Source organism: Mesocricetus auratus, unplaced genomic scaffold (assembly GCF_017639785.1).
Source record: "Mesocricetus auratus isolate SY011 unplaced genomic scaffold, BCM_Maur_2.0 Super-Scaffold_100009, whole genome shotgun sequence".
Taxonomy (NCBI): domain Eukaryota; kingdom Metazoa; phylum Chordata; class Mammalia; order Rodentia; family Cricetidae; genus Mesocricetus; species Mesocricetus auratus.
This window is the reverse complement of record NW_024429193.1, coordinates 84756962-84769346: the sequence shown is the minus strand read 5'-3', so window position 1 is coordinate 84769346 and position 12385 is coordinate 84756962. Positions and strand designations below refer to the sequence as shown.

Below are 12385 nucleotides of genomic sequence, written 5' to 3'. Positions count from 1 at the left end.
GAAAACACAATAGTATACATAATCCAGACTCTGTGTGTTTTCCATCTTTACATGGCCCATTAGAGTTTTTTAAACTCTATTTCTCCTTTAAGGACTTCAGTTTATTATCTTTAAATTACTCTTTTTATCTATGACTCTGTCTATCTTATATACTCTCTCTCCCAAGCCCAGGCACATTTATCAAACACACTCTGATCTGTTTAGCAGGTGTAATATAACCTGAGTAAACAGGAAGTACAGAGCTAACAACTTCTAAAACTATAGAATGACAGTCAGCTGGCTGCCTGGGCAGTCACCCAAGATTCCTCTGCAACGTTGGGTATGGTGACATATTATTTATGTCTTATTAAAGCTCGCCTAAGGGTACAGAAAGCAAAGCTAGCCACAAGCCACAGAGCCAGGCAGTGATGAAACGCACCTTTAACCCCAGGACTTGGAGACAGAGGCATTTCAGGGCCCATGAAGATGGCGCTGCTTCATCTTGGCTCAACGTCAGAGAGTTCATTACCGTCCTTAGTAGTCATAAGACCTAAAGGTCCAAGGCGTGACTACAGTAGGATGTTTGATCTTGGCCTTGTGTGTCTTATCTAAATAACAACAGACTTGGTGAGAGATGTGGTTACTCTTGACCCTCACGGCCAGATAACGAGAAATTAAGTGTAAGGTGTGGTTACCAAATGCTTGGAGAATTAAGGAAGAAAGTCTGTTTCATACACATGATACCATGTTCCCCTTTTTGGTTAAGGATTTAACAATGGTGAAGAATAAACTTGGGGCATTCAGTATTCACTGGATTGCCCTTCTGACTCTATCCTGTCTCTGTCTTCCTCTTAGCATCTTTACCTGCCCTTTCGATCCACACTCCCCTCTCAGGTACGAACCAGGCAAGTGAGCTGGATCTAACTGAAGATTCACGGGATGGGTTCCCACAAATTAGTAGACAAATGCCTTTCCCCTGCCATGGCCTAGCTTGACTAGGTTGTAAAGTTAGCATTTTCATAGGTTCTCCCAAGTCCTCATCGGAATAAACTGGTTACCCAATTCCTCACCTTCATGGTTAATGGCCATCTTCAGGCAATGGAGGATGTATTTAAAGGATGCTGAGGGAATCCTTACTGGTGGTGCATTCAATTTTGCCTACTTGGGGGAAAATCTTTTTTACCAATTTTAAGTTTTGATCATCCAGTTTATATTCATTCAATGAATTACCATTTCTTCCTCATGACTAATATCCTCCTTATCTTCCAAATCCTGTTATATTTAATTTTTACTGGGTGTTTCATCAATCATAAAAATGATGCTAATCCTGATTGTGTTGAGACTACAGGTGAAAACAGTACTAAGCCCTCAGACCCCTACCTTACCGTATTAGTTAATGTTCTCTCGGAGGATTGAACCTATCAGGATGAGTAAATATATGAGACTATATTACATCAGCTGTACTAAAACACTAACAACAGTTGTCTCAGAGCTGGGAGGCCAAGAACTTGGTGGTTGCTCAGGGTTTGAGTCTGGAGTCTCGGCAATTAGAATAGCTCCACAGTGTCTGTCTCTCACTGAGGAGGCCGACAGCGTGGTAGTGGTCAGTCCCAATCTGGTGCTGAAACCCTGGGAGATTCCTGGAGAGTCGCTCACTGGCCCTTGGTCTACAGACAAGTCAGGAAACACTGCTTAGGCCAGCAATGAAGGAAGCAGGGGCCAGAACTCTAGGTAAAACAACTTAGCAGCTAGCGGGAGGCCTCCTGAGCAAAAGCAAGAAAGGAGCAGAAGGTGAACAATTGTCCCTTTACCCTGCTCCTTTCCAGAACACTTTTAAAGAAGAACTGTTTGTGGTTTGCAGTATGTGAGAGAGTGTTTTGCACTCGAGTATGTATTGCACCACAAGTATGCCTGGAGGTTAAAAGGGAATCAGATCCCTGGAACTGGAGTTGTGGACAGTCATGAACCTTCACATGGGTCCTGGAAACCAAACCTGTGCCCTCGGCAATAGCAACCGCTGAGCCATCTCTCCAGCCTCTGCCCAGCCTTTTTTTTACCTGGTTGCTGCCAGAAGACTCAGCCCACATTCACAGTAGGCTTTCTCTCTTCAGTGAAGGCAGTCAGGACAATTCTTCAGGTGACACCCCTTAATCAGGTGATCCTCATTTTAGGAAAGGTGACACTAAAGCCGGTTATAATTATTTAAAAAATTATTCGGGATGTGTGTGCCTGTATTTAAATTCTTCTACTCTAAATTAGAGTGCCTATCTCCATTTATCTTTGCTTTTTAAAAACATACTCTGCTTTCAATTATTATAATATTATACATAATCCATCTATGCTACATCTGTAGCTGAGGCTCCTCCAAGCCTAAGTCTTAAATATGGGCTGCTGGCATGCCAGGTGTAGGAATCCTATCTCTCCAGCTGCACTCTCAGATTAAAGGACTCTCATACTTTTTCTAACTCTAGGCAAAATACCGTTTGTGTATTCCTGATAATTCTTTTAATGTCTCTCTCACTACACAGGTTTTCTGTAACCCTTGATAATAGGTTTCTCTGTTGGCACGGTAGGCCAGATCAAGCTGAGTTGAAAAAGTGAAAGAACTGGTTTATTTGATCAAAACAACTCCTGGTGAATTCTCCAGTCCCAGAGACTGAGGTAGGAGAAGGCACACACCTGAATTAAAGCAGGGAGGCTATGTAGCCTGTCGTGAAGGTGATGACGTGTCCCCCACAGGCTGGGTTTGTGCCCAAGTATGGTCAAAAACTGACTGCTTTAGGTGGGAACTCGGGCTGCTGGCAACTTCAGGGAAGGAGCTGTCGTAGCTGCCAAGATTTTGGAACTGGGTACCTTTTCTTTGCTGGAGACTCTCTGAGAGGACGGGATCTGGAGAGAGACAGAAATGGGGCTTCTCACACCATGCAGGAGAGAGCTGGAGGTTCCAACAGAAGACGTACTCTCTAAGATCTACAAAATCAGACTAAGACCACTCCAAGCCTCACCGTCTCATCATTGATCTTTGTCTAGCTGTTCCTGTGACCATCTAATTCCACGTGACCGGGTCCCCTTGATTGCTATCCAATGCATGAGTCAACAAGAGTGGCAACCCTGAGTCTTCCTGTGCCCTCTCTTCCACTGGAAACTGCCACCGAGACTAGATAACTGTCTCTACACACTTTTAATTTCAACTATTGAGCTCACTCGTTCTCTGAAGCCCCAGCACTATCAGCCATGTGGCCGATTGCTGGCCTCCACTGTTGGCCAGTGTGCTTTTCTGACCCCTAACTTAAAGGTCATGGGTCTAGGATAGCCAGGGTTACACAGAAAAACCCTATCTTGGAAGAAAAAAATAGGTAATTTGCATTTTCATAACTAAAACAACTTGTTTTTCTGCATTCCTGCCTTCCCTGTCCTTTGACTCCCAGTAAGGGATCTCAGTAGATGTTTATCATCACCTGCCATTCTTTAACACACCACTGCTGAGGTTTCCTGGAAGAAAAATGAGTCACAGAGGTGGACAAACTTGGTTTCAACAGACTGAGACTGCTTTGTTGGAACAGTGAGGGACCTTTCCATGGGATGAAGATTGGGCACATATAAAGGGGCTGGGGACAGGTATACACACACACACACACACACACACACACACACACACACACACACATACAGAGCTACCAGGAAGTTAGAGCTATTTTTTTGTGGTTTGACTAGAAACAGGGTGGATTGTTCTTGATACCTCCGATACCCAGACATATTGCTTCTGTACATGGGTCAGATCTGTCCAGATGATGCCAAGCAATTCTTCATGGCTAGGGGTATTGCTGAAACAGCCTGACTCAGTTTCTAATGATCTGAAGCTCACCCTAGCAATGACAGCCATTGTTAGCATCTTCAGCATTTCTGGGGTCCTCCGGCAGCACACATGGCCATCAGCATTTCATTTCTGGGTTCGGCTGGGCATGCACCATCAGCATTCAGACAAAATGCCCAGTCATCCCAGGGCCTTATGTAATCTATGTGCACGCACGGCGTGGCTATGTAATCTGTGCACATGCATGGTGTTGCTATGTAAGCCCCCATCTGCACATGCTGAGCGACCTTTAAAAGCAGACATGCTGCCCCCACTCCCTCTCTTTCCACAAGTTCCCTCCAGACAGTCCTGCGCACACCCCCTCTTCCCTTTCCCCACTCTTTACTAATAAAGCTTTTAAAAAGGGTTTTATTGTTTATCTTGTGGTCTTTTTGCACGCACAGTAACTATCAACCACGTCCCCCAAATGGGAACTGTTGTATCTTTCCACCCACCCACGTTCTGCTCCAAGTACCTCAGACTGCAAACAGAGAGCTGATTCTTTTATCAGAGTCCCCTTTCAGATTCTTCTTCTGAAAAAACAAACAATCAAAGAAACATAAACCCTGTTCTGTCCTGAAGCCTTTTCCTTGCCTGGGGCTGGAGAGATGGTTCAGGGTTCAAGAGCATCAGCTGCTCTCCACAGGGTTAACTTTGACTCAGGACCACGTGGAACTCCAGGTCAGGGAGTCTAATAATGTCTTCTGCATTCCCTGGCATTCACACATACATAGCAAGTACTCATGAACTAAAATTGAAAAATCTTTTTTTTAAGTTCCTGGAATAAATGATTTCAGTAGCTGTGTTGGTTCTTCCTCTCTACTCAGAAGCAACTTGCTGTAAGTGGCTGACACTCAAATTGTGTCTTTTCTCTTAGTGTTAATCCCATCAGTTGAGAATAAGACTACCACCACAATCTTAAGACATATTTTGAAGCCAACTTTAATTAAGTACTGGCCAGGAGAATGGGCTCGGGTCAGGACCACTCCAGGGATCTCAGGAAATGGCCACAAGTCATTTTGCAGGGGCTTAAAAAGGCAAAACCACAATTCACCATATTTCCTGTCAGGTCCAATTAGTGGAAGCATGCACCCCAATTGATTTCCTGCCCGCTTACTTCCTGCCTACCTGTGATCAAGCACATCCGGGGCAGATGGTTCAAACAAACACAGGACAGACAAGAACGCATTCTTAACCATCCTAATTACAAACAGACCTAGTAACCTGAAAGATATATTTCTCCTGCTTCCTCTCACACTAGCTATGGCTTGCCAAATTTGTTACCAAGTTGTTAGGGCTGCCCATGCTTTGACCCTAGTAACTTTTGTAACATTATTTGATCTGAGTCAAGTGTTCATATTTAAAAAGATCCAAGCTTTCCACCACCTTCCTAAAAGAATTTTTCATTATTCAGTATTACTTGTATTGCAAAATTCTAGTTTTCACATGGGCAAATGATTATGTTAGACACTCCAGTAGGAGCTTCATTTCTGGGTACATCTAATTTAAGCCCAAACTCTTAGAGCTTAAAAAAAAAAAGAAAAAGAAACTTCCTACTGAGAAATAAATAATAGTTTGGTCCAATAGACTGTGTTACTATTTTACTATTGCTATTTAAAATGTCCATATGCAACAAATGAAAGCCTCAGGGAGCCCATGACATACTCATAATTCTAAGTAATTTAAAGTGACTTTAACTCCATTGGTTCTTACTAGAAATATGTGTAGATTTGGATTGACTCTTTTAAATCTAACAACAAAACCAATCTCCAGTGACAACATTCATGATGCTTTCTACCTTATGAGTTCATGATCATTGATTAAATGAGTATTTAAAGTATGTTATAGTAGTTAGCTTACATTAAAAAAATAATAAGCAAGGGCTGGGACTTCTGATTGCTACTCTTGGTTGTCAATTTGACTACTACATCTGGAATTATCTGATACACAAATGGCTGGATATATCTGTGTCTTGGTTAGGGTTTCTATTGCTGTGAAGAGACACCATGACCACTGCAACCCTTATAAGGAAAACATTTAATTGGAGTGGCAGCTCACAGCTGAGATGCTCAGTTATCATCACGGTGGTGGTGGGGGAACATGACAGGCAGACACGGTGCTGGCTACTTTGTGATCAGAAGGCAAACAGGAAATGGGCTACGATGCTGAGCAAAGCGTAAGCAAAAGAGACCTTAAACCCCGCCCCCACAGTGACACACTTCCTCCAACAAGGCCACACCTCATAATAGTGCTACTTCCCTCTGGGTTTGGGGCAGCCAATCACATTCAAACTATCATAACCTGTAAAGGATTTTTTTCTCAATTAAATCTTTTTTCTGAATTAAATCATTTGAAGTGAAAATATTTACTTTTTGAATTAATCATTTTTTTATTTTATGTGAATTGGAATTTTGCCTGCATATATGTCTGTGTGAGGGTGTAGGATTCTCTGGTTCTGGAGTTACAGACTGTCAAGAGCTGCTGTGTGTGTGCTGGGAATTGAACCTGGGTCCTCCGAAAGCGCAACCGGTGCTCTTAACATCTGAGCCATCTCTCCAGCCTCAGAAGTGCAATTTTCATTGCATAAATATCCTCTGGTCCAGATGCAGTTCTTTTCTGGAAGGTAGAGTCTATTGTCTCAGAATCATGAATCAGTTCTCACTGATTCAATTACAGTTTCAGTCATAGTTTCAATTAAAGCAGCAATTTCCTTGAACTGTCTGTAGAAATTCTGAAACTGTGGAATTGTCATTTCGATGGACTTGCTGTTTACCTGGCTAATATGATCTGCCACTTTTAGCGTCACTGCCACATATAGATAGATACTTGAGGAATCTGAAGCTGTACGAGCTCATAGTCATGCCAGTTTCCACAGAAGACCTGTACGTTGGCAGGTGACCTTGGATTTGATGTTTAGCACTGATTCCCTTAATGGAGACTCCTCCATGACAAGAGTGGGATTCCATTTAATCCAGATCTTTTGAGGAGGGGAAACCCACCTCTAACCTGGGCCACACCTTCTGCCAGCAGCCCCACAAAGACAGTGGGGGATGACGGAAGCTAGCTTTTTACCTGCTTGTTTTTGCTCTCGCTGGCCAAGTCCATTCTTTCACCAGCATTAAGCCTACATCTTCAGGGTTCTGACCAGCTGAGACATCCAGCCTTGTGGACTGAACAACTCCTGGATTCTTGGACCTTCCATTAGTAGACAGATATTGTGGATTAGCCTGTAAAACCCACATATATATGTATATACACAAATGTATATGTATATGTATATGTATATGTATATGTATATGTATATGACTGTAGCTTGGGTGATAGAGTCCTCACTTAGCATCCACAAAACCATGGTTTCAATCCACAGAAACACATGAATCTATCTTGGTGGCACATGCCTATAATCCCAGGACTTGGGAGGAGGAAACAGGAGAATTTCAAGGCCACTCTGAGTACAAAGGAAGTTGGAAGTCAACCTGGGCTGCATGAAAGCTGTGACTCTAAAACAAACTCATTAAAAGATCTCCTGATAAAAAGTAAGTGGGCAATATTACCAGGAGACTCATGATTCTCTTTCTGACTGTGGAAAAGTATGTAAGGCTTGGTTGCACTCAACAAAGTCTATGGAACCTGATTCCTCATGTCTGACCTTTGTTTCTGTCCTTTCCAGTAATAACATTTGAAAAGACATTTTGTTAGAAGGAAATTTTAAATGATGCTCTGTTGTTATCTGATTTCTTCTATAGTTTAAATTCTCATTTACTTTTCTAGACTAAAATCTAATGGAATACCAAAGTAACAGAACAAATAAAATTGTCACAAGTTGACCCCCCTCCAACCTCTGCCCTCTTCTTGAGGTGAGTGTGGGCTCTTCTCTGCGTCCAACTCCCTCTAGCCACTCCTCCTTAAATCTTTCTGGGCCTGCCCAAGCAGGAATGACCACCCAGAGTCTGACCACACCCCACTCTTTGCTCCCCCTCCACCCTCCACCCTCTGCTTGAGTAAGGAGAACACCAGGAGAGGCCAGACCATCTACAATTGCAGACACTGAAGTCTTGACCCACATACACCACCCAGAGACCAGAGGAGATGAAGAGACCCCACCTACACACACTAGAAGAAGGGATGGGAAGATAACAGTATAAGAACACACTCAGCAATAGAGAGACCAATATGACACCACCAGAATCTAAAGACTCCACACCAGGAAGACCTGAAAAGCCCAACACAGATGAAGCAGAAGAGATGGACCTTAAAAATTATTTCATGAAGATCCTAGAGAAACTTGAAGAGGAAACAAGAAAATCCCTTAAAGAAATAGAAGAAAAAAATACATGAAATGGAGGAAAAGACAAACCAAAGAATTCAAGAAATATACAGATTTCTTAAAGAACCTAAAGAGAGCCAAGAAAAAACAACCTAACAAGTGAAGGAAACAGCTCAAACAGTTGAAGGCTTGAAACCTAAAATAGAAACAATAAAGAAAACAAAGAATGAGGGGAGCTGGAAATAGAAAAGCTGGGTAAACCATCAGGAACTACAGATGAAAGTAGAACCAATAGAATGCACAAGATCGAAGAGAGAATCTCAGGTGTTGATGACTTACTAGAGGAAATACAGTCATTGACCAAAGAAAATCTCAAGTTCAACAAATCCCTAACACAAAATATGCAGGAAATATGGGACACCATGAAAAAGCCAAACCTAAGTATAATAGGTATAGAAGGAAGTGAAGAACTATAGCTCAAAGGTGCAGAAAACATATTCAACAAAATCATAGAAGAAAACTTCCCTAACCTAAAGAAGGATATGCCTATGAAAGCACAAGAAGCTTTCAGAACACCAAATAGACTGGACCACAAAAAGAAGTCCCCTAACTATATAATAATCAAAACAATAAACTTACAGAATAGAGAAAAAATATTAAGAGCAGCAAAAGAAAAAGGCCAAGTAACTTGCAAAGTCAGACCCATCCGAATTACACCCGACTTCTCAATGAAAAGTATGAAAGCCAGAGGTTCCTGGATACATGTTCTACAAACACTAAGGGAACATGGATGTCAGCCCAAACTACTGTACTCAGAAAAGCTTTCAATCACTATACATGGAGAAAACAAGATATTCCATGACAAAACAAGATTCAAACAATACATATCCATAAATTCAGCCCTACGGAAAGTACTGGAAGGAAAACTGGAAGAATAAAGATGCCTTCTTTTACCACCGACTGGTCCCTGTGCCACCAATCCCAACACCATCTGCAGATTCTCGGTCCCAGGCTGTGTGGGCGTGGCAAATAAGAATGCTTGTAAGATAAATTTTTTTTAAAAAATTGAAAAAAAATTTAAATTGTCATGAACAATAAATATTTCAAAAACATTTTGACAACATTTCTATTTAGCAAAAAAATATATATATAGTATGCACCCTGCATACATGTCCTTAGGGCCCATGCCTTCTCAAGCCAGGGGCTTTTGACCTGGTTTACAGGTCAAATTCTTTCCTGTGGAGGGGGCCTCAGATTCAGTTAGAAAGTGGTTACCCAAATATATAAACAAATAGATAAACAAACAAACAAATAAATAAATAGTGCCACTATTGCACCAGTGAATACGTCTGTCAGTCAGTGCTGTAGCATTTAAGGTCCAACAATTCGATCAAAGTGTTTTAAATGTGCCTTGATTTATGGCTTTGCTGTATTAATACAAAAACCATATGATGCTTTTACCATATTGGAACATAGTATTGGGGGCAAAGTAACCCTGTGTTTCCCAGGCCAGGATCACTCATATTTGCCTCCAGAATAAACTCTTTGAAGACAGAGCTGTGCCTCTACATCAGCACCATCCTGTGCAGCGGGAAATGATAGGACAGATAAGTCACTCTTACACGATGGAAGGACACATCTGTATGCCTGCCAGAGTGTAAAAAGTATTCCGCACATGACATGCATTGTCCTCGGCTCGGCATGCACATAACGCCAATGGCTTATTTGTTCTGGGTTAACTGTTGTAGATGATGCCTTGGGAATAGGACAAGATTCAAGGAAGGTTTCCTGCCTCCCCCTGTGTGAGGACAGGTGATTAGACTCCACCATCATCAGGCTTCACAAATGCCTTTACCTGCTAAGTTATCCCACCAGCCCTGAAATATCGTGGTTTAAAAGCCCCATGTAGTTTAGTAAGAGATAACTCTACGGTAAATATTTCAAGTTTATTTCTTAAATTTATGAAAATATTTTAATGCTAATTTGGCCATTTGCATTTATGTGTTAGTTATAATCAACATAGAAGATATTGTACAACCTTAGTCTGACACATGCAGAGTTTTAAAAGTTAATTTCCAATCTATTTACAGAATTTTGTGGCACAGAGATGTGAGAGATTCATCAATAGCAGACATTCAATCGCATAAAAGAAACATCCTAGAATTAAGGTTGGCAGTGGAAGTAGAATGCACATACAAGTTCAAGGAGAAAGAAGTTGCGCGAAACTTTCAGATGTTAAGCATCTGCTGGTATTTCTCATGGATGCTGGTAGCTTTCAAAGAGCTATTGTATTGTTTATGTTTAATTCATCTAAAAAAGGACATTTTAGTATAAATTCTCAGCAGTTATTGCATATCACAAATTGTAGTCACACAAAATTGTTCTGAAAATTGTAGTCAACTTAAAATTGTGTAATATATTTTGAAAGTTGTTCTGGGGATGCATGGGCAAAGAAATTTGAAGGCTAACAGCATATATTTTTGTTCAAGTTATGTGAATTTTTTTAAAGGTAGTGAGTGTAGTTAACTGTTGAGTCTTGTTGCACCATGCTAGAGGTCAGGCAGAAGTTTAAAGAATGAGGAAGACACAAGCCAGAAGCTGAGTCCTTCGCTTCTGCTTCCTGTGTACTCGGCTCTCTTCCATAAACAGTTGTAAGGGAGACGGGACCTGCCAATCACATTCTGATAGAGAGTGTGCTGTAGAAAATGCAGCGAGACCAACAGGAGCTCGATACCTAAACCAGCCTTTACCTACCTTTCTTATCTACCTACCTATTTGTCTGTCTGCTGATGGCTAGATTGCTATTAAATATATTGCAATTAAATAAACTCCTCTTTGGAGACAATGCTCAGAAGAGCAGAGCGAAATGCAGGCTGTTCAGTAGATTCGATGTTGGTGCCTGCGGGAGCGAGGTGGAAAAGCGAAGCCCACGTCATGTGGAAATAGGCTTTCATTCCTGTTGATGGTCTCTTGCATGACGAAATGTGTCTAACCAAAGAAGTCTAGTGACATAGCTACCTATTAGGACCCTGTACCCATGATGCCACCATGATGCCACCCCGTGTAAAGGTCTGCTCCCCTGCGGAAAGTTTGGGCACTCAATCGTGGTAGGGTGGGTCTTTGTGAGAGAAAATCCCGGGTGGAGATCACAGGTGTACCATCTCTGCAAGCAGCTGTTGAACTTGTTAGAGAACTAAAAACCCACACAGCAGCAAAGGGAAAAGGATAAGTGGCTTCCACAGAAACAGTTTCTTGAACATGTGGTTGGTTATTAAAAGCCTCCCTATCTCCCATTTGGTGAATCAGCCAGCCTTGCAATAAGACCAAAATTAGCCATGGAAGTTGAAGAAGGTAAGAACTGGATTGGACAGGTGGCTTACTGGGTTAACAGCACTTGTTGCACAAACATGAGGGCATGGGTTCAAATCCTTAGTACCTTTGTGAACAAAATGGTCACATGTACCTGTGGTCCCTGTGCTAAGAAGTGAAAACACATATATCGAAAAAATTAGAATTTTAGTTTTCTAGTCACTGTTAAGTAGCTATTCCAAATTAAAACACCCCTGTTGGAAGTAGGAGGGAGTCTTGTAAGATAGGCAGCTAAGGAAGTAAGGCCTAGGAATCTCAGACGGTCACAATACTGGAGAGGCTGCTTCCTAACGTTACATAAGCAGTGAACACTAAGAGGAGGAGGCGGCTGGGGAGCTGCCTGTCAGTGGGAAGGGATGGACAGGATGCAGGCTTTTTAGCTGTCATCCTTATTAGCACGCACCTGTTAGTGATCTGTCTGCCTTTGCATAAGCTGTACCCCTACAAGTCACCCCAGTAAATCCATAGGCTCACCAAGCTGGACTTGGGTAGAGTTGTTTCTATCATGAATAAATGGCTCATTGCTATCTCCCCAGGAAAAGTCAGTCACACAACGTAGTTTAGATGTAATTTATTTTATCAGTTCTTAACCATCGATATCTTTTTCCTGATATTGCATTTATAATGACTCTAGTTGAAGCATCGGCCCAAAGCCTCATGTGTTCTCAATGAGAGGTGTCACACACTTCAGTTACTCATGACACATTTTCATGATCAAATTTGTCCATGGGTAAGGAGAGAGTTGGCTGGCAGATGAAGGCAGTGTCTGGACCCAGATTCCCTGTCCTGTGTGATCCCACTGACACTTGGGGAATCAGTGAGCTCCGACTGCTCTGCTTCATTTGCAGACCTGGCTGAGACTACCCAAAAGCCTTTCAGACAAATAAACGGATGGGGAAGACAAAAAAAGACCAGGG

The 12385-nt window shown here is 42.0% G+C and overlaps 1 protein-coding gene across 1 annotated transcript; it reads right to left on the bottom strand.

Annotated features, from left to right (window-relative positions):
• Positions 1 to 2757: 2757 nt before the first annotated feature.
• On the bottom strand, positions 2758 to 6779 carry LOC110339224 (COMM domain-containing protein 6-like). The gene is given in 2 exon segments (XM_040751485.1): positions 2758 to 2868; positions 6495 to 6779. Coding segments are annotated over 2 exon segments (396 nt in total).
• Positions 6780 to 12385: the final 5606 nt, after the last annotated feature.